Source organism: Musca domestica, unplaced genomic scaffold, assembly GCF_030504385.1.
Source record: "Musca domestica strain aabys unplaced genomic scaffold, Musca_domestica.polishedcontigs.V.1.1 73, whole genome shotgun sequence".
Taxonomy (NCBI): Eukaryota; Metazoa; Arthropoda; class Insecta; order Diptera; family Muscidae; genus Musca; species Musca domestica.
In genome coordinates, this window is record NW_026712390.1 from 3,317,021 (window position 1) to 3,341,566 (window position 24,546).

A 24,546-nucleotide genomic window follows, 5' to 3' on the forward strand; every position below is an offset into this window, starting at 1 on the left:
ATATTTAAAGGCCCAACGCGTGGATTTTTTCAAGATTTTTTTCAAGGATACTTAAAGGTCCTAACACGTGAATATTTTAAAGAAATTTTCAAGGATATTTAAAGGCCCTAACACGTGGATTTTTTAAAGAAATTTTCAAGGATATTTAAAGGCCCTAACACGTGGATTTTTTAAAGAAATTTTCAAGGATATTTAAAGGCCCTAACACGTGGATTTTTTAAAGAAATTTTCAAGGATATTTAAAGGCCCTAACACGTGGATTTTTTAAAGAAATTTTCAAGGATATTTCTAGCCTTCCAGGCGTGCAGTTTTTAAAGAATTTTTCAAGGATATTTCTAGCCTTCCAGGCGTGGATTTTTTCAAGAAGTTTTCAAGGATATTTAAAGTCACCAAGGCGTGGATTTTTTCAAGAATTTTTCAAGGATATTTAAAGTTTCCAAGGCGTGGATTTTTCAAGATTTTTTCAATGATATTTAAAGTCCCAAAGGCGTGGATTTTTTCAAGAATTTTTCAAGGATATTTAAAGTCACCAAGGCGTGAATTTTTCAACAGTTTTTGAAGGATATTTAAAGTCACCAAGGCGTGGATTTTTCAAGAATTTTTCAAGGATATTTAAAGTCCCAAAGGCGTGGATTTTTTCATGAATTTCTCAAGGATATTTAAAGTCACCAAGGCGTGGATTTTTCAACAGTTTTTCAAGGATATTTAAAGTCACCAAGGAGTGGATTTTTCAAGAGTTTTTCAAGGATATTTAAAGTCACCAAGGCGTGGATTTTTCAACAGTTTTTCAAGGATATTTAAAGTCCCCAAGTCGAGGATTTTTAAAATTTATTTTTTATTTAAATAATTTTGGTTTTCAGATATTTTTTGATTTTATTTATTACAAAGAAACTATTAAAAATTACAAACAAAAAAATTCCAGTCTCTTCAAACATACGTATGCAGCACATCATCATCCTCGCTGACTTTAATGGGTATGGAAGAGATGGGTTTCTAAAAGAATGAAGGACATCATCAAAATCATCATCATCTTCGTCTCATCTATGCCCGAAAACTCCAGTCCCTCTAATTACCTACCAAAGTTTCGGTTTGCATGAACTTATTATCCGTTCTCAGGCTCCTGGTGGTGCAGCAGTCTTCCAAGAAGAATAGAATGGCCACCAGAAAACTTAAGCCTCCCAATACCAAGGCATTCAGCTGTATATTCTCATGGACATATTCCACGGTGTAGAATACCATAATACCTACAATTATGGAAACCGAAATTATTTCCCACACTTTTATTTTTTTGAGGGCTGAAAATTTTTCCGATTTCCCCCAGCAACTCACCTTGAAGACAAAATATGATCATGCCAAACCTTAGGAATAGTGTGTCTGTGGTGCTGGGAATTTTGCGATAGTTAATGAATCTGGAAATGAAAATGAAATTTGTCGGATTATTCATATCGATTTGCCTCGGCCACACCTTGGTCAGCTAGCTACCTTTCCAGTAAGCAAACGGCAATTATAAAGGTGTATCCCGCATATGTGAAGATGCTGAAATCACTGCCCTCCTGTGACCAGTTCACATTTTCCAATAGCTTCCATTCGTTGAGACTCTTCTGATTGATCCTCAGGGTCATGCGGGCCCGATTGTCGGTGAGCTTTTTATAAATCAAAGCAGCAACACAGGTGATCTACTTAAAAAGAAGGGACGAGATAAGAATTGTTTTTGCCTTAGCTGCTATCCTCTTCTGCCTCCCTCTCTTTCCCTCTGGCTTCTTACCAACTGTAGAATCTTCAAAGTCACGCTTACCGCCGACGACCGACTCATTTTAAAGTGTAAATACTACTAATCGCATAAAGTTCTAACAAAATATTAACATTTACATCGAAATACATAAATAGGGTTGCCAATGTATTTTCCAGATGATATAGTGACCTTAGGCATATATCCTAAGTTCCCAAAACTGGGAAATGCAAACCCTGAATATTCCTAGTTCAGAGGAATTTTTAAAAATTACTCCAAAAATACTTTCAAAATTTTTTGCCAATACTGGCAACCCTGACCGCGATCTTACTATTTTCCAAAATATGCAAAAAAATGACACAGGTGAGCTAAGTTAATTTGTCGATGTTCCCACAATTGTTCGACGTAATCAGTCATTCAGATTTTTCGTCACTAACCAGAAATGCTAGAATACAACAACAATAATAACAACAAAGGCAGCCACAACAATAATAACAAAAATAATTCACACAATTAAAATGGGCGGCATATCTCAGGTATGTTAATCTCCATGACTTCCTTTAGATGTGAACGCTCATTGCGGAGTAGAGGAAAAACTCAAAAGTGCAACAACAACCAAATGCAATGAGTCAACAAAAATAAAAACAACAACTACTACAAAAATAAAAACAAAAACTACTACAAAATAAAAAATTACAAAGAAAAAAAATTATCGATTATCGATAAAAATTTCTATAGAAAAAAATGTTATCGATAAAAGATTTTCTATAGAAAAAGATTTTCTATAGAAATTTTGTTAATCGATTGTCGATAAAAGATTTTCTATAGCAAATTTTCTATCGATTATCGATAAAAGATTTTCTATAGAAAAAAATTTATCGATTGTCGATAAAAGATTTTCTATAGAAAAAATTTTTATCGATTGTCGCTAGAAGATTTTCTATAGAAAAAACTTTTATCGATAACTGATAAATATTTTTTCCTATAGAAACAACTTTTATCGATAACCGATAAATTTTTTCTAAGGAAAAAACTTTGATCGATAACCGATAAATTTTTTTCTAAAGAAAAAACTTTAATCGATAACCGATAAATGTTTTTCTAAAGAAAAAACTTTAATCGATAACCGATAAATGTTTTTCTAAAGAAAAAACTTTAATCGATAACCGATAAATTTTTTTTTCAATAGAAAAAACTTTTATCTGTAACCGATAAAAGTTTTTTCTATAGAAAAAATGTTATCGGTTATCGATAAAAGTTTTTCTATAGAAAAAATGTTATCGGTTATCGATAAAAAATTTTTCTATAGAAAAAAATTTTATCGGTTATCGATAAAAGATTTTCTATAGAAAAAAATTTTATCGGTTATCGATAAAAGATTTTCTATAGAAAAACATTTTATCGGTTATCGATAAATGTTTTTTTTATAGAAAAAACTTTAATCGATTATCGATAAATGTTTTTTCTATAGAAAAAACTTTTATCGATGTTTTTTCTATAGAAAAAACTTTTATCGATTATCGATAAAAATTTTCCATAGAAAATTTTTTATCGGTTATCGATAAAAGATTTTTCTACAGAAAATTTTTTTATCGGTTATCGATAAAAATTTTTCTATTTTTTTGTCTATTCATCATCGATCATCGATAAAAGATTTTCTATAGAAAATGTTTTTCATCGATCATCGATAAAAGATTTTCTATAGAAAATGTTTTTCATCGATCATCGATAAAAGATTTTCTATAGAAAATTTTTTCATCGATCATCGATAAAAGATTTTCTATAGAAAATGTTTTTCATCGATCATCGATAAAAGATTTTCTATAGAAAATGTTTTTCATCGATCATCGATAAAAGATTTCTATAGAAAATGTTTTTCATCGATCATCGATAAAAGATTTTCTATAGAAAATGTTTTTCATCGATCATCGATAAAAGATTTTCTATAGAAAATGTTTTTCATCGATCATCGATAAAAGATTTTCTATAGAAAATGTTTTTCATCGATCATCGATAAAAGATTTTCTATAGAAAATGTTTTTCATCGATCATCGATAAAAGATTTTCTATAGAAAATGTTTTTCATCGATCATCGATAAAAGATTTCTATAGAAAATGTTTTTCATCGATCATCGATAAAAGATTTTCTATAGAAAATGTTTTTCATCGATCATCGATAAAAGATTTTCTATAGAAAATGTTTTTCATCGATCATCGATAAAAGATTTTCTATAGAAAATGTTTTTCATCGATCATCGATAAAAGATTTTCTATAGAAAATGTTTTTCATCGTTCATTTTTTATAGAAAATGTTTTTCATCGATCGTCGATAAAAGATTTTCTATAGAAAATTTTTTCTATCGATTATCGATGAAAGATTTTCTATAGAAAATTTTTTCTATCGATTATCGATGAGAGATTTTCTATAGAAAATTTTTTCTATCGATTATCGATAAAAGATTTTCTATAAAAAATTTTTTCTATCGATTATCGATGAAAGATTTTCTATAGAAAATTTTTTCTATCGATTATCGATGAAAGATTTTCTATAGAAAATTTTTTCTATCGATTATCGATGAAAGATTTTCTATAGAAAATTTTTTCTATCGATTATCGATGAAAGATTTTCTATAGAAAATTTTTTCTATCGATTATCGATGAAAGATTTTCTATAGAAAATTTTTTCTATCGATTATCGATAAAAGATTTTCTATAGAAAATTTTTTCTATCGATTATCGATGAAAGATTTTCTATAGAAAATTTTTTCTATCGATTATCGATAAAAGATTTTCTATAGAAAATTTTTTCTATCGATTATCGATGAAAGATTTTCTATAGAAAATTTTTTCTATCGATTATCGATGAAAGATTTTCTATAGAAAATTTTTTCTATCGATTATCGATAAAAGATTTTCTATAGAAAATTTTTTCTATCGATTATCGATAAAAGATTTCTATAGAAAATTTTTTCTATCGATTATCGATAAAAGATTTTCTATAGAAAATTTTTTCTATCGATTATCGATAAAAGATTTTCTATAGAAAATTTTTCTATCGATTATCGATAAAAGATTTTCTATAGAAAATTTTTTCTATCGATTATCGATGAAAGATTTTCTATAGAAAATTTTTCTATCGATTATCGATGAAAGATTTTCTATAGAAAATTTTTCTATCGATTATCGATGAAAGATTTCTATAGAAAATTTTTTCTATCGATTATCGATGAAAGATTTTCTATAGAAAATTTTTTCTATCGATTATCGATGAAAGATTTTCTATAGAAAATTTTTTCTATCGATTATCGATGAAAGATTTTCTATAGAAAATTTTTTCTATCGATTATCGATGAAAGATTTTCTATAGAAAATTTTTTCTATCGATTATCGATGAAAGATTTTCTATAGAAAATTTTTTCTATCGATTATCGATAAAAGATTTTCTATAGAAAATTTTTTCTATCGATTATCGATGAAAGATTTTCTATAGAAAATTTTTTATCGGTTATCGATGAAAGATTTTCTATAGAAAATTTTTCTATCGATTATCGATGAAAGATTTTCTATAGAAAATTTTTTCTATTGATTATCGGTAAAAGATTTTCTATAGAAAAATTTTATATCGATTATCGATAAAAGATTTTCTATAGAAAATTTTTCTATTTATTATCGATAAAAGATTTTCTATAGAAAATTTTTTCTATCGATTATCGATAAAAGATTTTCTATAGAAAATTTTTTCTATCGATTATCGGTAAAAGATTTTCTATAGAAAATTTTTTCTATCGATTATCGATAAAAGATTTTCTATAGAAAATTTTTTCTATTTATTATCGATAAAAGATTTTCTATAGAAAATTTTTTCTATCGATTATCGATAAAAGATTTTCTATAGAAAATTTTTTCTATCGATTATCGGTAAAAGATTTTCTATAGAAAAATTTTATATCGATTATCGATAAAAGATTTTCTATAGAAAATTTTTTCTATCGATTATCGATAAAAGATTTTCTATAGAAAATTTTTTCTATCGATTATCGATAAAAGATTTTCTATAGAAAAATTTTTCTATCGATTATCGATAAAAGATTTTCTATAGAAAAATTTTTCTATCGATTATCGATAAAAGATTTTCTATAGAAAATTTTTTCTGTCGATTATCGATAAAAGGTTTTCTATAGAAAATTTTTTCTATCGATTATCGATAAAAGATTTTCTATAGAAATAAGTTTTATCGGTTATCGATAAAAGTTTTTTCTATAGAAATAAATTTTATCGGTTATCGATAAAAGTTTTTTCTATAGAAAAAAATGTTATCTGTTATCGATAAAAGTTTTTTCTATAGAAAAAATTTTATCGGTTATCGATAAAAGTTTTTTTTATTTATCGGTTATCGATAAAAGTTTTTTCTATAGAAAAAAATTTAATCGGTTATCGATAAAAGTTTTTTCTATAGAAAAAAATTTAATCGTTTATAGATAAAAGTTTTTTCTATAGAAAAAAAATTTATCGGTTATCGATAAAAGTTTTTTCTATTTACCGATAAAAGTTTTTTCAATAGAAAAATTTTTTTTTAAAAGTTTTTTCTATAGAAAAAAGTTTTATCGGTTATCGATAAAAGTTTTTTCTACAGAAATTTTTGTTTCTATTAGAAAATTTTCTAGAGTTTTTATAGAAAATTTTTTATCGATCATTAATAAAAGATTTTCTATAGAAAATTTTCGATAAGAATTTGTATAGAATTTTTTTGTCGATTATCGATAAAAATTTATTTGGAAAAATGTTAACATTTCATTTCATTTCATTTTGTTTTTTTTTTTCGCTCTTCTTATCCCCAACCCTCACCGAGCGTTCCCTCACATGATGTGCTAACATTCCGTTTTATATATATCCAATTTCATGCTTCATCAAGCCTCCTCCTTTCCCTTTTTTTGTTGTGTTGTCGGGTAACAATTAATAATAAATTCGATTACGGAAAACAATAGCCTATGAAAGGGATGCCAGACATATTATCAGTCTTCGTGAATCGCATCAAAATTCCTCGTGTCCTTATTAAGGCACACACCTAGAGTGAGATGAGCTGGCAGTCAACACCTTTAATTTTCTGCAAAGGATAATAAAACTGAAGGATCCTTTGTGCTACACAACAATTTGCAGAAAACAAAGTTTCTTTTTTTTGCAGCTACTGGAAAATGAAAAATTCAACCTTTTTGAAGAAAAAGGGCAACAACAAAACTTTTCATATGTGTGAAAAAAGTTGAGCTGGAAAAAAAAAACAGGGAAAACAAAAAACTTTTCACTTCTCTATCGATTTGGAGTAAAAGTTAAATGGATAGAGATGTGAGCAAAAAAGAAAAAAAGTTGTATGGAAAAGTCATGGCAGAAACGTGCCGGGAATAAACACAAACTTCTTAAAGAGAGGGGGTGAGTTTTATCCCGTCCCACCACCTCAGCTTTCGAGAGCTGCTTCAATTTTTATGCCAAGTTATGTGGCATAGATTTTATGCCAAGTAAACCTTTTGGTTGGGGGATAAGGATGTGTGTGGGGTTGTTTCGCCTTTAATCTGCCAGCTGAGTATGTAACCCAAAAACCCAACTAACCATACCAACATCCTTTTAAGTCCTTGGATCTCCCACACCCCTGTTAATTTAACTGCCTTTCAATGGTTTCACTTTCATCATGACGTTGTAATAAACTTCTACACCTTTCGGATGATTTTTCCTGCGCAATATTTTGCTGTAATAAAAGACTTTTTTTCGTCTCAATGATATGTGGGGAATATTAGAGGGGGTCGAGAAAAAACAAACCCAAATTTCAAAAGAATTTTCATGAAAATTTAAAGGAATTAAAAAAAATCAAGGATATTTAAAGGCCTTCAGGCGTGGATTTTTTAAACAATTTTTCAAGGATATTCACAGCCCCTAAGGCGTAGATTTTTTAAACAATTTTTCAAGGATATTTAAAGGTCTTCAGGCGTGGATTTTTTAAAGAATTTTTCAAGGATATTTAAAGCCCCTTAGGCGTGGATTTTTTAAACAATTTTTCAAGGATATTTAGAGCCCCTTAGGCGTGGATTTTCAAAACAATTTTTCAAGGATATTTAAAGGTCTTCAGGCGTGGATTTTTTAAAGAATTTTTCAAGAATATTTAAAGCCCCTTAGGCGTGGATTTTTTAAACAATTTTTCAAGGATATTTAAAGCCCCTTAGGCGTGGATTTTTTAAACAATTTTTCAAGGATATTTAAAGGCCTTCAGGCGTGGAATTTTTCAAGGATATTTAAAGCCCCTTAGGCGTGGATTTTTTAAACAATTTTTCAAGGATATTTAAAGGCCTTCAGGCGTGGAATTTTCAAGGATATTTAAAGCCCCTTAGGCGTGGATTTTTTAAACAATTTTTCAAGGATATTTAAAGGCCTTCAGGCGTGGAATTTTTCAAGGATATTTAAAGGCCTTCAGGCGTGGATTTTTTAAACAATTTTTCAAGGATATTTAAAGGTCTTCAGGCGTGGATTTTTTAAAGAATTTTTCAAGGATATTTAAAGGTCTTCAGGCGTGGATTTTTTAAACAATTTTTCAAGGATATTTAAAGGTCTTCAGGCGTGGATTTTTAAACAATTTTTCAAGGATATTTAAAGCCCCTTAGGCGTGGATTTTTTAAACAATTTTTCAAGGATATTTAGAGCCCCTTAGGCCGTGGATTTTTCAAAACAATTTTTCAAGGATATTTAAAGCCCCTTAGGCGTGGATTTTTTAAACAATTTTTCAAGGATATTTAAAGCCCCTTAGGCGTGGATTTTTTAAACAATTTTTCAAGGATATTTAAAGCCCCTTAGGCGTGGATTTTTTAAACAATTTTTCAAGGATATTTAAAGGCCTTCAGGCGTGGAATTTTTCAAGGATATTTAAAGGCCTTCAGGCGTGGAATTTTTCAAGGATATTTAAAGGCCTTCAGGCGTGGAATTTTTCAAGGATATTTAAAGGCCTTCAGGCGTGGAATTTTTCAAGGATATTTAAAGGCCTTCAGGCGTGGAATTTTTCAAGGATATTTAAAGGCCTTCAGGCGTGGAATTTTTCAAGGATATTTAAAGGCCTTCAGGCGTGGAATTTTTCAAGGATATTTAAAGGCCTTCAGGCGTGGAATTTTTCAAGGATATTTAAAGGCCTTCAGGCGTGGAATTTTTCAAGGATATTTAAAGGCCTTCAGGCGTGGAATTTTTCAAGGATATTTAAAGGCCTTCAGGCGTGGAATTTTTCAAGGATATTTAAAGGCCTTCAGGCGTGGATTTTTTTAAGGAATTTTTTAAGGATATTTAAAGGCCTTCAGGCGTGGATTTTTTAAGGGGATTTTCAAGGATATTTAAGAGCCTGGATTTTTTAAACAATTTTTCAAGGATATTTAAGAGCCTCAGGCGTGGATTTTTTAAGGGATTTTTCAAGGGTATTTAAAGGCCTTCAGGCATGGAATTTTTAAGGAATTTTTCAAGGACATTTAAGGTCCTGGATTTTTTAAACTATTTTTCAAGGATATTTAAGGGCCTGGATTTTTTAAACTATTTTTCAAGGATATTTAAGAGCCTTCAGGCGTGGATTTTTTAAGGGATTTTTCAAGGGTATTTAAAGGCCTTCAGGCGTGGATTTTTTAAGGGATTTTTCAAGGGTATTTAAAGGCCTTCAGGCATGGAATTTTTAAAGGATATTTAAGGGCCTTCAGGTATGGATTTTTTAAGGATTTTTTTCAAGGATATTTAAAGGTTTTCAGGCGTGGGTTTTTTAAAGAATTTTCAAGGATATTTAAAGGCCTTCAGGCGTGGATTTTTTAAAGAATTTTCAAGGATATTTAAAGGTCTTCAGGCGTGGATTTTTTAAAGAATTTTTCAAGGATATTTAAAGCCCCTTAGGCGTGGATTTTTCAAACAATTTTTCAAGGATATTTAAAGCCCCTTAGGCGTGGATTTTTTAAACAATTTTCAAGGATATTTAAAGCCAATTAGGTGTGGATTTTTTAAACAATTTTTCAAGGATATTTAAAGCCCCCTAGGTGTGGATTTTTTAAACAATTTTCAAGGATATTTAAAGCCAATTAGGTGTGGATTTTTTAAACAATTTTTCAAGGATATTTAAAGCCTCCTAGGCGTGGATTTTTTAAACAATTTCAAGGATATTTAAAGCCAATTAGGTGTGGATTTTTTAAACAATTTTTCAAGGATATTTACAGCCTCTTAGGCGTGGATTTTTTAAACAATTTTCAAGGATATTTAAAGGCCTTCAGGCGTGGATTTTTAAACAATTTTTCAAGGATATTTAAAGGCTTTCAGGCGTGGATTTTTTAAACAATTTTTCAAGGATATTTAAAGGCCTTCAGGCGTGGATTTTTTAAACAATTTTTCAAGGATATTTAAAGGCCTTCAGGCGTGGATTTTTTAAACAATTTTTCAAGGATATTTAAAGGCCTTCAGGCGTGGATTTTTTTAAGGAATTTTTCAAGAATATTGAAAGGCCTTCAGGCGTGGATTTTTTAAAGAAATTTTCAGGAATATTTTAAGGCCCTAACACGTATATTTTTTAAAGAAATTTTCAAGGATATTTTAAGGCCCTAACACGTGGATTTTTTAAAGAAATTTTCAAGGATGTTTGAGGGACTTCAGGGGTGGATTTTTTTAACAATTTTTCAACTACCCTTTCTTATATCCATTTGGGTTCCCCACTCCTTGTTCAAGTTGTGTGTGTGTGGTTATGATATCCAGTAAATTAACTCCCTTAAGTCCTTGCATGTGTTGTGCTTAAACATGTTAAGCACTTTTCCTGGATTGTGTTTTTTTCCGATGTTTTTGCTTCAATGTATTTCGTGTTGAAATGTTAACACAAAAGTCTGCATTTCCCTCGCCATTCCCTTACATGTTTTAGCTTACTCCAATTCCACACCCCCTCCCCCAGAACCCAAAGTTATTGCTTCAAAGGCCAAAAACAATTGCAAAATAGCTTTACACTCTGGAGGAGATGGAACATGTTTGTGGTTGGAGAAATGTCCTTTAGAGTTCCATATTAAATTATGCACCTTTCCCACACCTGCCACCCTTATTACCATACTTTGTGTCATTATTTGTTGTCCAAACGTGTTCATATATCCTTGACCATTTTTGCGCGCTGTTGTCCTTTTTTTTGGTTGTAAAGGCGACTTTTTTCCAGCTATGACTTTATTTATAAACCTAAAAAACGCACTCAAAGGGAAGGTCCCACAAATTGGGGAAGGGAGGTCCTTAAAATAACCCTACCATTAGCCAGAATATGAAACATTTTTTTTTTTGGGATTATGGCCAATTTCTATGTAAATTTTTCGTTGTGCTGACATTAATTTTGGGGGAGTGGGAGGGTTGTTTTCATGGAAACTCTCTATTTGTTGGATGCCCTTCATGCTGAAGGTCTATTTTGTTCTTTAACAACCAAGAACATAAAAGTGTAAATATGTAATCAGTTTTTTTATTAGTTGCCTTGTTCTCATTGGCCTTTTAATGAAATGAAAGGGGAAGGTTTTTATTACTATTCAGCCAAAACAAGACATGCTGATAAAGGTTGCCATAATCACCGAAAAGTTATTTGTACAAATTGGGCTAACATGAAAGCTCAGTACGATATTGAAATTAAATACTTTGTTTAAAAAAAATAACGCTCAAAAATCCTCCAAGAAATATACACCTGACGACCCTTACATATTCTTGAAAATTTCTTTAAAAAAATCCACGTTTAGGGGTCTTAAAATATCCTTGAAAATTTCTTTAAAAAAATCCACGTTTAGGGGTCTTAAAATATCCTTGAAAATTTCTTTAAAAAAATCCACGTTTAGGGGTCTTAAAATATCCTTGAAAATTTCTTTAAAAAAATCCACGTTTAGGGGTCTTAAAATATCCTTGAAAATTTCTTTAAAAAAATCCACGTTTAGGGGTCTTAAAATATCCTTGAAAATTTCTTTAAAAAAATCCACGTTTAGGGGTCTTAAAATATCCTTGAAAATTTCTTTAAAAAAATCCACGTCTAGGGGTCTTAAAATATCCTTGAAATTTCTTTAAAAAAATCCACGTTTAGGGGTCTTAAAATATCCTTGAAAATTTCTTTAAAAAAATCCACGTTTAGGGGTCTTAAAATATCCTTGAAAATTTCTTTAAAAAATCCACGTTTAGGGGTCTTAAAATATCCTTGAAAATTTCTTTAAAAAAATCCACGTTTAGGGGTCTTAAAATATCCTTGAAAATTTCTTTAAAAAAATCCACGTTTAGGGGTCTTAAAATATCCTTGAAAATCTCTTTAAAAAATCCACGCCTTGGGGACTTTAAACATCCCTGAAAATTTCTTTAAAAAATCCACGCCTGGAGGGCTAGAAATATCCTTGAAAATTTCTTTAAAAAATCGACTTTAGGGGGCTTTAAATATCCTTAAACATTTGTTTAAAAAACCCACGTTTTATTAGACTTTAACTATCCTTAAACATTTGTTTAAAAAACCCACGTTTTATTAGACTTAAACTATCCTTGAAAATTTCTTTGAAAAATCCACGCCTTGGGGACTTTAAATATCCTTGAAAATCTCTTTAAAAAATCCACGCCTTGGGGACTTTAAATATCCTTGAAAATTTCTTTGAAAAATCCACGCCTTGGGACTTTAAATATCCTTGAAAATCTCTTTAAAAAATCCACGCCTTGGGGACTTTAAATATCCTTGAAAATTTCTTTGAAAAATCCACGCCTTGGGGACTTTAAATATCCTTGAAAATCTCTTTAAAAAATCCACGCCTTGGGGACTTTAAATATCCTTGAAAATCTCTTTAAAAAATCCACGCCTTGGGGACTTTAAATATCCTTGAAAATCTCTTTAAAAAATCCACGCCTTGGGGACTTTAAATATCCTTGAAAATCTCTTTAAAAAATCCACGCCTTGGGGACTTTAAATATCCTTGAAAATCTCTTTAAAAAATCCACGCCTTGGGGACTTTAAATATCCTTGAAAATCTCTTTAAAAAATCCACGCCTTGGGGACTTTAAATATCCTTGAAAATCTCTTTAAAAAATCCACGCCTTGGGGACTTTAAATATCCTTGAAAATCTCTTTAAAAAATCCACGCCTTGGGGACTTTAAATATCCTTGAAAATCTCTTTAAAAAAATCCACGCCTTGGGGACTTTAAATATCCTTGAAAATCTCTTTAAAAAATCCACGCCTTGGGGACTTTAAATATCCTTGAAAATCTCTTTAAAAAATCCACGCCTTGGGGACTTTAAATATCCTTGAAAATCTCTTTAAAAAATCCACGCCTTGGGGACTTTAAATATCCTTGAAAATCTCTTTAAAAAATCCACGCCTTGGGGACTTTAAATATCCTTGAAAATCTCTTTAAAAAATCCACGCCTTGGGGACTTTAAATATCCTTGAAAATCTCTTTAAAAATCCACGCCTTGGGGACTTTAAATATCCTTGAAAATCTCTTTAAAAAATCCACGCCTTGGTGACTTTAAATATCCTTGAAAATCTCTTTAAAAAATCCACGCCTTGGTGACTTTAAATATCCTTGAAAATCTCTTTAAAAAATCCACGCCTTGTGGACTTTAAATATCCTTGAAAATCTCTTTAAAAAATCCACGCCTTGGGGACTTTAAATATCCTTGAAAATCTCTTTAAAAAATCCACGCCTTGGGGACTTTAAATATCCTTGAAAATCTCTTTAAAAAATCCACGCCTTGGGAACTTTAAATATCCTTGAAAATCTCTTTAAAAAATCCACGCCTTGGGGACTTTAAATATCCTTGAAAATCTCTTTAAAAAATCCACGCCTTGGGGACTTTAAATATCCTTGAAAATCTCTTTAAAAAATCCACGCCTTGGGGACTTTAAATATCCTTGAAAATCTCTTTAAAAAATCCACGCCTTGGGGACTTTAAATATCCTTGAAAATCTCTTTAAAAAATCCACGCCTTGGGGACTTTAAATATCCTTGAAAATCTCTTTAAAAAATCCACGCCTTGGGGACTTTAAATATCCTTGAAAATCTCTTTAAAAAATCCACGCCTTGGGACTTTAAATATCCTTGAAAATCTCTTTAAAAAATCCACGCCTTGGGGACTTTAAATATCCTTGAAAATCTCTTTAAAAATCCACGCCTTGGGGACTTTAAATATCCTTAGGACCTTTAAATATCCTTGAAAATTTCTTTTAGAAATCCACGTGTTAGGGCCTTTAAATATCCTTTGAAATTTTTTAAAAAAGCCACGCCTAAGGGGCTTTAAATATCCTTGAAAATCTCTTTAAAAATCCACGTGTTAGGGCCTTTGAAAATCCTTGAAAATCTCTTTAAGAAATCCACGTGTTAGGGCCTTTAAATATCCTTTGAAATTTTTTTAAAATATCCACGCCTAAGGGGCTTTAAATATCCTTGAAAATCTCTTTAATAAATCCACGCCTGGAGACCTAGAAATGTCCTTTAAAATTTCTTTAAAAAATCCACGCCTGGTGACCAAGAAATGTCCTTTAAAATTTCTTTAAAAAATCCACGCCTGGAGACCTAGAAATGTCCTTTAACATTTCTTTAAAAAATCCACGCCTGGAGACCTAGAAATGTCCTTGAAAGTTTCTTTAAAAAAATCCACGCCTGAAGGCCTTAAAATATCCTTGAAAGTTTGTTTAAAAAATCCACGCCTGAAGGCCTAAAAATATCCTTGAAAGTTTCTTTAAAAAATCCACGCCTGAAGGCCTTAAAATATCCTTGAAAGTTTCTTTGAAAAATCCACGCCTGAAGGCCTTAAAATATCCTTGAAAGTTTCTTTGAAAAATCCACGCCTGAAAGCCTTAAAATGTCCTTGAAAGTTTCTTTAACAAATCCACGCCTTGGGGACTTTAAATATACTTGAAAATTTCTTTAAAAATTCACCCCTGAAGGCCTTTAAATATCCTTGAAAATTTCGACGTCCTTTAAATATTATTCCGACATGTAGCCAGAATTGAGAGCATTCACCTGAATGAACATATTGGACGCAATAAAATTTAATTGAGCACCGGTCATTGTTTTTACTTGATTATCGTTGACAGAGCTGTGACAGCCAGTTCCCGGATTGTGGATTGCCTTTTAACGGCCTGGTCAACAATGTTTTTGCACACTGATTGATATCGATCCTTAAATACTCAAACGTGTATCAATACATAATCTCCTTCGTCATCATCATCATCATTTTTTCCCTCTTTATGGCCACCTTTCCATTTTCGTATCCATACCCCAATGCCCATCCATGGCAGGTGATAGAAGTAAATCCATTGCGAAGTTATTTTTTATGGATAATTTCATAATCTTATTTTTATTATCTGCGTCTGATGGAGGAGGAAGAGTATATTAAATATGACAGGCCGCAGACCGTCCTTCCTTCCTTGTTTCCATTTTTTTGTTCATGATTCTGCCTTTACCTGTATTGCAAGCCCTTGAAGAGAAGCGCGCCATGGCTGAAGTGGCAACATACGACCATTTTTTGCTGGCACTCCATGAAGTTTGAATATGGCCGGCCGACCGACCGACCGAACATTAACTGCTTTAACTGCTGTAATAATCTGTTATCTGAAGCGGACAAGAAAATGTGTCCAGATTATGGACATTTTCATTGGGCCACATGCTGGACAAGTCGCCAGCCAACATCACACCATCAGCTGCCATAAAAAACGCTTACGAATGGTGGGGGTAATAAAGTGTCATTTACTGCCTCGACTTCGCACGCGGATATTCTGAGCAATGAAACATTGTTGGAAGGGCCCTCAAATGGTCCTCTGATCAGGTTTATTGGCCATAAGTTAATTAAAGGAATTTTAACAATCAATAAATTCACTTTTCACAAGAGCGGAGTCGTAAAGCGGCCACTCTTTAACAACAGGAAACAAAATTAATAGGCTCTCAACAAAGTTGTTAAAAATTACTTAATCCACAAGTTCCCCCGAGAGAGAGAGAGGGACAAAATATGGTAATTATAAGGGACATGAATATTTGCCATGGAATTTCATGGAATTTTTCAAGATTTTTTTAGGGATATCCAAAGGCCAAAAGGCTTTTTTAAAAATACTTAAAAGACCTCAATGGCGTATTTAAAAAAAAATCAAAAATGCATTCAGGTGGGGACTTTTTAAAGAAATTTTCAAAGATATGTATAGCCCCTTAGGCGTGGATTTTTACAACAATTTTCAAGGATATTTAAAAGCCTTTAGGAGTGGATTTTTTTAAAGAAATTTTCAAGGCTAGTTAAAACCCCCAAAGCGTGGATTTTTTAAAGAAATTTCAAGGGTAGTTAAAACCCCTTAGGCGTGGATTTTTTAAAGAAATTTTCAAGGCTAGTTAAAGCCTCTTAGGCGTGGATTTTTAAAGAAATTTTCAAGGCTAGTTAAAGCCTCTTAGGCGTGGATTTTTTAAAAGAAATTTTCAAGGCTAGTTAAAGCCTCTTAGGCGTGGATTTTTTAAAAGAAATTTTCAAGGCTAGTTAAAGCCTCTTAGGCGTGGATTTTTTAAAAGAAATTTTCAAGGCTAGTTAAAGCCTCTTAGGCGTGGATTTTTAAAAGAAATTTTCAAGGCTAGTTAAAGCCCAGAGGAGGGATTGTTTAAGAAATTTTCAAGGCTAGTTAAAGCCCAAGAGGCGTGGATTTTTTAAAGAAATTTTCAAGGCTAGTTAAAGCCCAAGAGGCGTGGATTTTTTAAAGAAATTTTCAAGGCTAGTTAAAGCCCAAGAGGCGTGGATTTTTTAAAGAAATTTTCAAGGCTAGTTAAAGCCCAAGAGGCGTGGATTTTTTAAAGAAATTTTCAAGGCTAGTTAAAGCCCAAGAGGTGTGGATTTTTTAAAGAAATTTTCAAGGCTAGTTAAAGCCCAAGAGGCGTGGATTTTTTAAAGAAATTTTCAAGGCTAGTTAAAGCCCAAGAGGCGTGGATTTTTAAAGAAATTTTCAAGGCTAGTTAAAGCCCAAGAGGCGTGGATTTTTTAAAGAAATTTTCAAGGCTAGTTAAAGCCCAAGAGGCGTGGATTTTTTAAAGAAATTTTCAGGCTAGTTAAAGCCCAAGAGGCGTGGATTTTTAAAGAAATTTTCAAGGCTAGTTAAAGCCCAAGAGGCGTGGATTTTTTAAAGAAATTTTCAAGGCTAGTTAAAGCCCAAGAGGCGTGGATTTTTTAAAGAAATTTTCAAGGCTAGTTAAAGCCCAAGAGGCGTGGATTTTTTAAAGAAATTTCAAGGCTAGTTAAAGCCCAAGAGGCGTGGATTTTTTAAAGAAATTTTCAAGGCTAGTTAAAGCCCAAGAGGCGTGGATTTTTAAAGAAATTTTCAAGGCTAGTTAAAGCCCAAGAGGCGTGGATTTTTAAAGAAATTTTCAAGGCTAGTTAAAGCCCAAGAGGCGTGGATTTTTAAAGAAATTTTCAAGGCTAGTTAAAGCCCAAGAGGCGTGGATTTTTTAAAGAAATTTTCAAGGCTAGTTAAAGCCCAAGAGGCGTGGATTTTTTAAAGAAATTTTCAAGGCTAGTTAAAACCCCTTAGGCGTGGATTTTTTAAAGAAATTTTCAAGGCTAGTTAAAACCCCTTAGGCGTGGATTTTTTAAAGAAATTTTCAAGGCTAGTTAAAACCCCTTAGGCGTGGATTTTTTAAAGAAATTTTCAAGGCTAGTTAAAGCCTCTTAGGCGTGGATTTTTAAAAGAAATTTTCAAGGCTAGTTAAAGCCTCTTAGGCGTGGATTTTTTAAAAGAAATTTTCAAGGCTAGTTAAAGCCTCTTAGGCGTGGATTTTTTAAAGAAATTTTCAAGGCTAGTTAAAGCCTCTTAGGCGTGGATTTTTTAAAAGAAATTTTCAAGGCTAGTTAAAGCCTCTTAGGCGTGGATTTTTTAAAGAGCTAGTTAAAGGCGTGGATTTTTTAAAGAAATTTTCAAGGCTAGTTAAAGCCCAAGAGGCGTGGATTTTTTAAAGAGCTAGTTAAAGGCGTGGATTTTTTAAAGAAATTTTCAAGGCTAGTTAAAGCCCAAGAGGCGTGGATTTTTTAAAGAGCTAGTTAAAGGCGTGGATTTTTTAAAGAAATTTTCAAGGCTAGTTAAAGCCCAAGAGGCGTGGATTTTTTAAAGAGCTAGTTAAAGGCGTGGATTTTTTAAAGAAATTTCAAGGCTAGTTAAAGCCCAAGAGGCGTGGATTTTTTAAAGAGCTAGTTAAAGGCGTGGATTTTTTAAAGAATTTTCAAGGCTAGTTAAAGCCCAAGAGGCGTGGATTTTTTAAAGAGCTAGTTAAAGGCGTGGATTTTTTAAAGAAATTTTCAAGGCTAGTTAAAGCCCAAGAGGCGTGGATTTTTTAAAGAGCTAGTTAAAGGCGTGGATTTTTTAAAGAAATTTTCAAGGCTAGTTAAAGCCCAAGAGGCGTGGATTTTTTAAAGAAATTTTCAAGGCTAGTTAAAGCCCAAGAGGCGTGGATTTTTTAAAGAAATTTTCAAGGCTAGTTAAAGCCCAAGAGGCGTGGATTTTTTAAAGAAATTTCAAGGCTAGTTAAAGCCCAAGAGGCGTGGATTTTTTAAAGAAATTTTCAAGGCTAGTTAAAGCCCAAGAGGCGTGGATTTTTTAAAGAAATTTTCAAGGCTAGTTAAAGCCCAAGAGGCGTGGATTTTTTAAAGAAATTTTCAAGGCTAGTTAAAGCCCAAGAGGCGTGGATTTTTTAAAGAAATTTCAAGGCTAGTTAAAGCCCTTAGGCGTGGATTTTTTAAAGAAATTTTCAAGGCTAGTTAAAGCCCAAGAGGCGTGGATTTTTTTAAAGAAATTTTCAAGGCTAGTTAAAGCCCAAGAGGCGTGGATTTTTTAAAGAAATTTTCAAGGCTAGTTAAAACCCTTAGGCGTGGATTTTTTAAAGAAATTTTCAAGGCTAGTTAAAACCCCTTAGGCGTGGATTTTTTAAAGAAATTTTCAAGGCTAGTTAAAACCCCTTAGGCGTGGATTTTTTTAAAGAAATTTTCAAGGCTAGTTAAAACCCTTAGGCGTGGATTTTTTAAAGAAATTTCAAGGCTAGTTAAAACCCCTTAGGCGTGGATTTTTTAAAGAAATTTCAAGGCTAGTTAAAACCCCTTAGGCGTGGATTTTTTAAAGAAATTTTCAAGGCTAGTTAAAACCCCTTAGGCGTGGATTTTTTAAAGAAATTTTCAAGGCTAGTTAAAACCCCTTAGGCGTGGATTTTTTAAAGAAATTTTCAAGGCTAGTTAAAACCCCTTAGGCGTGGATTTTTTAAAGAAATTTTCAAGGCTAGTTAAAACCCCTTAGGCGTGGATTTTTTAAAGAAATTTTCAAGGCTAGTTAAAACCCTTAGGCGTGGATTTTTAAAGAAATTTCTAAGGGTAGTTAAAGCTCCATTGGCGTGGATTTTTTTAAAGAAATTTTCAAGGCTAGTTAAAGCCCAAGAGGCGTGGATTTTTTAAAGAAATTTTCAAGGCTAGTTAAAGCCCAAGAGGCGTGGATTTTTTAAAGAAATTTTCAAGGCTAGTTAAAGCCCAAGAGGCGTGGATTTTTTAAAGAAATTTTCAAGGCTAGTTAAAGCCCAAGAGGCGTGGATTTTTTAAAGAAATTTTCAAGGCTAGTTAAGCCCAAGAGGCGTGGATTTTTTAAAGAAATTTTCAAGGCTAGTTAAAGCCCAAGAGGCGTGGATTTTTTAAAGAAATTTTCAAGGCTAGTTAAAGCCCAAGAGGCGTGATTTTTTAAAGAATTTTCAAGGCTAGTTAAAGCCCAAGAGGCGTGGATTTTTTAAAGAAATTTTCAAGGCTAGTTAAAGCCCAAGAGGCGTGGATTTTTTAAAGAAATTTTCAAGGCTAGTTAAAGCCCAGAGGCGTGGATTTTTTAAAGAAATTTTCAAGGCTAGTTAAAGCCCAAGAGGCGTGGATTTTTTAAAGAAATTTTCAAGGCTAGTTAAAGCCCAAGAGGCGTGGATTTTTTAAAGAAATTTTCAAGGCTAGTTAAAGCCCAAGAGGCGTGGATTTTTTAAAGAAATTTTCAAGGCTAGTTAAAGCCCAAGAGGCGTGGATTTTTTAAAGAAATTTTCAAGGCTAGTTAAAGCCCAAGAGGCGTGGATTTTTTAAAGAAATTTTCAAGGCTAGTTAAAGCCCAAGAGGCGTGGATTTTTTAAAGAAATTTTCAAGGCTAGTTAAAGCCCAAGAGGCGTGGATTTTTTAAAGAAATTTTCAAGGCTAGTTAAAGCCCAAGAGGCGTGGATTTTTTAAAGAAATTTTCAAGGCTAGTTAAAGCCCAAGAGGCGTGGATTTTTTAAAGAAATTTTCAAGGCTAGTTAAAGCCCAAGAGGCGTGGATTTTTTAAAGAAATTTTCAAGGCTAGTTAAAGCCCAAGAGGCGTGGATTTTTAAAGAAATTTTCAAGGCTAGTTAAAGCCCAAGAGGCGTGGATTTTTTAAAGAAATTTTCAAGGCTAGTTAAAGCCCAAGAGGCGTGGATTTTTTAAAGAAATTTTCAAGGCTAGTTAAAGCCCAAGAGGCGTGGATTTTTAAAGAAATTTTCAAGGCTAGTTAAAGCCCAAGAGGCGTGGATTTTTAAAGAAATTTTCAAGGCTAGTTAAAGCCCAAGAGGCGTGGATTTTTTAAAGAAATTTTCAAGGCTAGTTAAAGCCTCTTAGGCGTGGATTTTTTAAAAGAAATTTTCAAGGCTAGTTAAAGCCTCTTAGGCGTGGATTTTTTAAAAGAAATTTCAAGGCTAGTTAAAGCCTCTTAGGCGTGGATTTTTTAAAGAAATTTCAAGGCTAGTTAAAGCCTCTTAGGCGTGGATTTTTAAAGAGCTAGTTAAAGGCGTGGATTTTTAAAGAAATTTTCAAGGCTAGTTAAAGCCTCTTAGGCGTGGATTTTTTAAAGAGCTAGTTAAAGGCGTGGATTTTTAAAGAAATTTTCAAGGCTAGTTAAAGCCTCTTAGGCGTGGATTTTTTAAAGAGCTAGTTAAAGGCGTGGATTTTTTAAAGAAATTTTCAAGGCTAGTTAAAGCCTCTTAGGCGTGGATTTTTTAAAGAGCTAGTTAAAGGCGTGGATTTTTTAAAGAAATTTTCAAGGCTAGTTAAAGCCTCTTAGGCGTGGATTTTTTAAAGAGCTAGTTAAAGGCGTGGATTTTTTAAAGAAATTTTCAAGGCTAGTTAAAGCCCAAGAGGCGTGGATTTTTTAAAGAAATTTTCAAGGCTAGTTAAAGCCCAAGAGGCGTGGATTTTTTAAAGAAATTTTCAAGGCTAGTTAAAGCCCAAGAGGCGTGGATTTTTTAAAGAAATTTCAAGGCTAGTTAAAGCCCAAGAGGCGTGGATTTTTAAAGAAATTTTCAAGGCTAGTTAAAGCCCAAGAGGCGTGGATTTTTTAAAGAAATTTTCAAGGCTAGTTAAAGCCCAAGAGGCGTGGATTTTTTAAAGAAATTTCAAGGCTAGTTAAAGCCCAAGAGGCGTGGATTTTTTAAAGAAATTTTCAAGGCTAGTTAAAGCCCAAGAGGCGTGGATTTTTTAAAGAAATTTTCAAGGCTAGTTAAAGCCCAAGAGGCGTGGATTTTTTAAAGAAATTTCAAGGCTAGTTAAAGCCCAAGAGGCGTGGATTTTTTAAAGAAATTTTCAAGGCTAGTTAAAACCCCTTAGGCGTGGATTTTTTAAAGAAATTTTCAAGGCTAGTTAAAACCCCTTAGGCGTGGATTTTTAAAGAAATTTTCAAGGCTAGTTAAAACCCCTTAGGCGTGGATTTTTTAAAGAAATTTTCAAGGCTAGTTAAAACCCCTTAGGCGTGGATTTTTTAAAGAAATTTTCAAGGCTAGTTAAAACCCCTTAGGCGTGGATTTTTTAAAGAAATTTTCAAGGCTAGTTAAAGCCCCTTAGGCGTGGATTTTTTAAAGAAATTTTCAAGGCTAGTTAAACCCTTAGGCGTGGATTTTTTAAAGAAATTTTCAAGGCTAGTTAAAACCCCTTAGGCGTGGATTTTTTAAAGAAATTTCTAAGGGTAGTTAAAGCTCCCTTGGCGTGGATTTTTTAAAGAAATTTTCAAGGCTAGTTAAAGCCCAAGAGGCGTGGATTTTTTAAAGAAATTTTCAAGGCTAGTTAAAGCCCAAGAGGCGTGGATTTTTTAAAGAAATTTTCAAGGCTAGTTAAAGCCCAAGAGGCGTGGATTTTTAAAGAAATTTTCAAGGCTAGTTAAAGCCCAAGAGGCGTGGATTTTTTAAAGAAATTTTCAAGGCTAGTTAAAGCCCAAGAGGCGTGGATTTTTTAAAGAAATTTTCAAGGCTAGTTAAAGCCCCTTAGGCGTGGATTTTTTAAAGAAATTTTCAAGGCTAGTTAAAGCCCTTAGGCGTGGATTTTTTAAAGAATTTTCAAGGCTAGTTAAAACCCCTTAGGCGTGGATTTTTTAAAGAAATTTTCAAGGCTAGTTAAAACCCCTTAGGCGTGGATTTTTTAAAGAAATTTCTAAGGGTAGTTAAAGCTCCCTTGGCGTGGATTTTTTAAAGAAATTTTCAAGGCTAGTTAAAGCCCAGAGGCGTGGATTTTTTAAAGAAATTTTCAAGGCTAGTTAAAGCCCAAGAGGGCGTGGATTTTTTAAAGAAATTTTCAAGGCTAGTTAAAGCCCAAGAGGCGTGGATTTTTTAAAGAAATTTTCAAGGCTAGTTAAAGCCCAAGAGGCGTGGATTTTTTAAAGAAATTTTCAAGGCTAGTTAAAGCCCAAGAGGCGTGGATTTTTTAAAGAAATTTTCAAGGCTAGTTAAAGCCCAAGAGGCGTGGATTTTTTAAAGAAATTTTCAAGGCTAGTTAAAGCCCCTTAGGCGTGGATTTTTTAAAGAAATTTTCAAGGCTAGTTAAAGCCCAAGCGGCGTGGATTTTTTAAAGAAATTTTCAAGGCTAGTTAAAGCCCAAGAGGCGTGGATTTTTAAAGAAATTTTCAAGGCTAGTTAAAACCCCTAAGGCGTGGATTTTTTAAAGAAATTTTCAAGGCTAGTTAAAACCCCTTAGGCGTGGATTTTTTAAAGAAATTTTCAAGGCTAGTTAAAACCCCTTAGGCGTGGATTTTTTAAAGAAATTTTCAAGGCTAGTTAAAACCCCTTAGGCGTGGATTTTTTAAAGAAATTTTCAAGGCTAGTTAAAGCCTCTTAGGCGTGGATTTTTTAAAAGAAATTTTCAAGGCTAGTTAAAGCCTCTTAGGCGTGGATTTTTTAAAAGAAATTTTCAAGGCTAGTTAAAGCCTCTTAGGCGTGGATTTTTTAAAAGAAATTTTCAAGGCTAGTTAAAGCCTCTTAGGCGTGGATTTTTTAAAGAGCTAGTTAAAGGCGTGGATTTTTTAAAGAAATTTTCAAGGCTAGTTAAAGCCTCTTAGGCGTGGATTTTTTAAAGAGCTAGTTAAAGGCGTGGATTTTTTAAAGAAATTTTCAAGGCTAGTTAAAGCCTCTTAGGCGTGGATTTTTTAAAGAGCTAGTTAAAGGCGTGGATTTTTTAAAGAAATTTTCAAGGCTAGTTAAAGCCCAAGAGGCGTGGATTTTTTAAAGAAATTTTCAAGGCTAGTTAAAGCCCAAGAGGCGTGGATTTTTTAAAGAAATTTTCAAGGCTAGTTAAAGCCCAAGAGGCGTGGATTTTTTAAAGAAATTTTCAAGGCTAGTTAAAGCCCAAGAGGCGTGGATTTTTTAAAGAAATTTTCAAGGCTAGTTAAAGCTCAAGAGGCGTGGATTTTTTAAAGAAATTTTCAAGGCTAGTTAAAGCCCAAGAGGCGTGGATTTTTTAAAGAAATTTTCAAGGCTAGTTAAAGCCCAAGAGGCGTGGATTTTTTAAAGAAATTTTCAAGGCTAGTTAAAGCCCAAGAGGCGTGGATTTTTAAAGAAATTTTCAAGGCTAGTTAAAGCCCAAGAGGCGTGGATTTTTTAAAGAAATTTTCAAGGCTAGTTAAAGCCCCTTAGGCGTGGATTTTTAAAGAAATTTTCAAGGCTAGTTAAAGCCCAAGAGGCCGTGGATTTTTTAAAGAAATTTCAAGGCTAGTTAAAAGCCCAAGAGGCGTGGATTTTTAAAAGAATTTTCAAGGCTAGTTAAAACCCCTTAGGCGTGGATTTTTTAAAGAATTTTCAAGGCTAGTTAAAACCCCTTAGGCGTGGATTTTTAAAGAATTTTCAAGGCTAGTTAAAACCCCTTAGGCGTGGATTTTTTAAAGAAATTTTCAAGGCTAGTTAAAACCCCTTAGGCGTGGATTTTTTAAAGAAATTTTCAAGGCTAGTTAAAAACCCCTTAGGCGTGGATTTTTTAAAGAAATTTTCAAGGCTAGTTAAAAACCCCTTAGGCGTGGATTTTTTAAAGAAATTTCAAGGCTAGTTAAAAACCCCTTAGGCGTGGATTTTTTAAAGAAATTTCAAGGCTAGTTAAAAACCCCTTAGGCGTGGATTTTTTAAAGAAATTCTAAGGGTAGTTAAAGCTCCCTTGGCGTGGATTTTTTAAAGAAATTTTCAAGGCTAGTTAAGCCAAGAGGCGTGGATTTTTTAAAGAAATTTTCAAGGCTAGTTAAAGCCCAAGAGGCGTGGATTTTTTAAAGAAATTTTCAAGGCTAGTTAAAGCCCAAGAGGCGTGGATTTTTAAAGAAATTTTCAAGGCTAGTTAAGCCCAAGAGGCGTGGATTTTTAAAGAAATTTTCAAGGCTAGTTAAAGCCCAAGAGGCGTGGATTTTTTTAAAGAAATTTTCAAGGCTAGTTAAAGCCCAAGAGGCGTGGATTTTTTAAAGAAATTTTCAAGGCTAGTTAAAGCCCAAGAGGCGTGGATTTTTTAAAGAAATTTTCAAGGCTAGTTAAAGCCCAAGAGGCGTGGATTTTTAAAGAA

At 32.6% G+C, this 24,546-nt stretch overlaps 1 protein-coding gene across 2 annotated transcripts; it reads right to left on the reverse strand.

The window, feature by feature from the left end:
- Window positions 1-855: 855 nt before the first annotated feature.
- LOC131806346 (uncharacterized) lies at window positions 856-1,876 on the reverse strand. Of its 2 annotated transcripts, none has more exons than XM_059130360.1 (5): window positions 1,766-1,876; window positions 1,483-1,676; window positions 1,330-1,409; window positions 1,078-1,244; window positions 856-993 (listed from the first exon to the last, which is right to left on the reverse strand). In XM_059130360.1, the coding sequence occupies exons 1-5, from the start codon at window positions 1,811-1,813 to the stop codon at window positions 928-930; spliced, it is 555 nt and encodes a 184-aa protein (XP_058986343.1). In that variant the 5' UTR covers window positions 1,814-1,876; the 3' UTR covers window positions 856-927. The 2 variants fall into 2 exon arrangements, with proteins under 2 accessions (XP_058986343.1, XP_058986344.1); XM_059130361.1 differs by having other exon boundaries at window positions 1,483-1,679; window positions 1,766-1,824.
- Window positions 1,877-24,546: the final 22,670 nt, after the last annotated feature.

Coding starts and splice junctions, on each gene's coding strand:
- LOC131806346 (XM_059130360.1), bottom strand. CDS start 1,813: ATGAGTCGGTCGTCGGCGGTAAGCGTGACTTTGAAGATTCTACAGTTG. Junction 1,410..1,482: donor GCCGTTTGCTTACTGGAAAG/GTAGCTAGCTGA, acceptor TTTCATTTCCAG/ATTCATTAACTATCGCAAAA. Junction 1,245..1,329: donor GATCATATTTTGTCTTCAAG/GTGAGTTGCTGG, acceptor CCATAATTGTAG/GTATTATGGTATTCTACACC.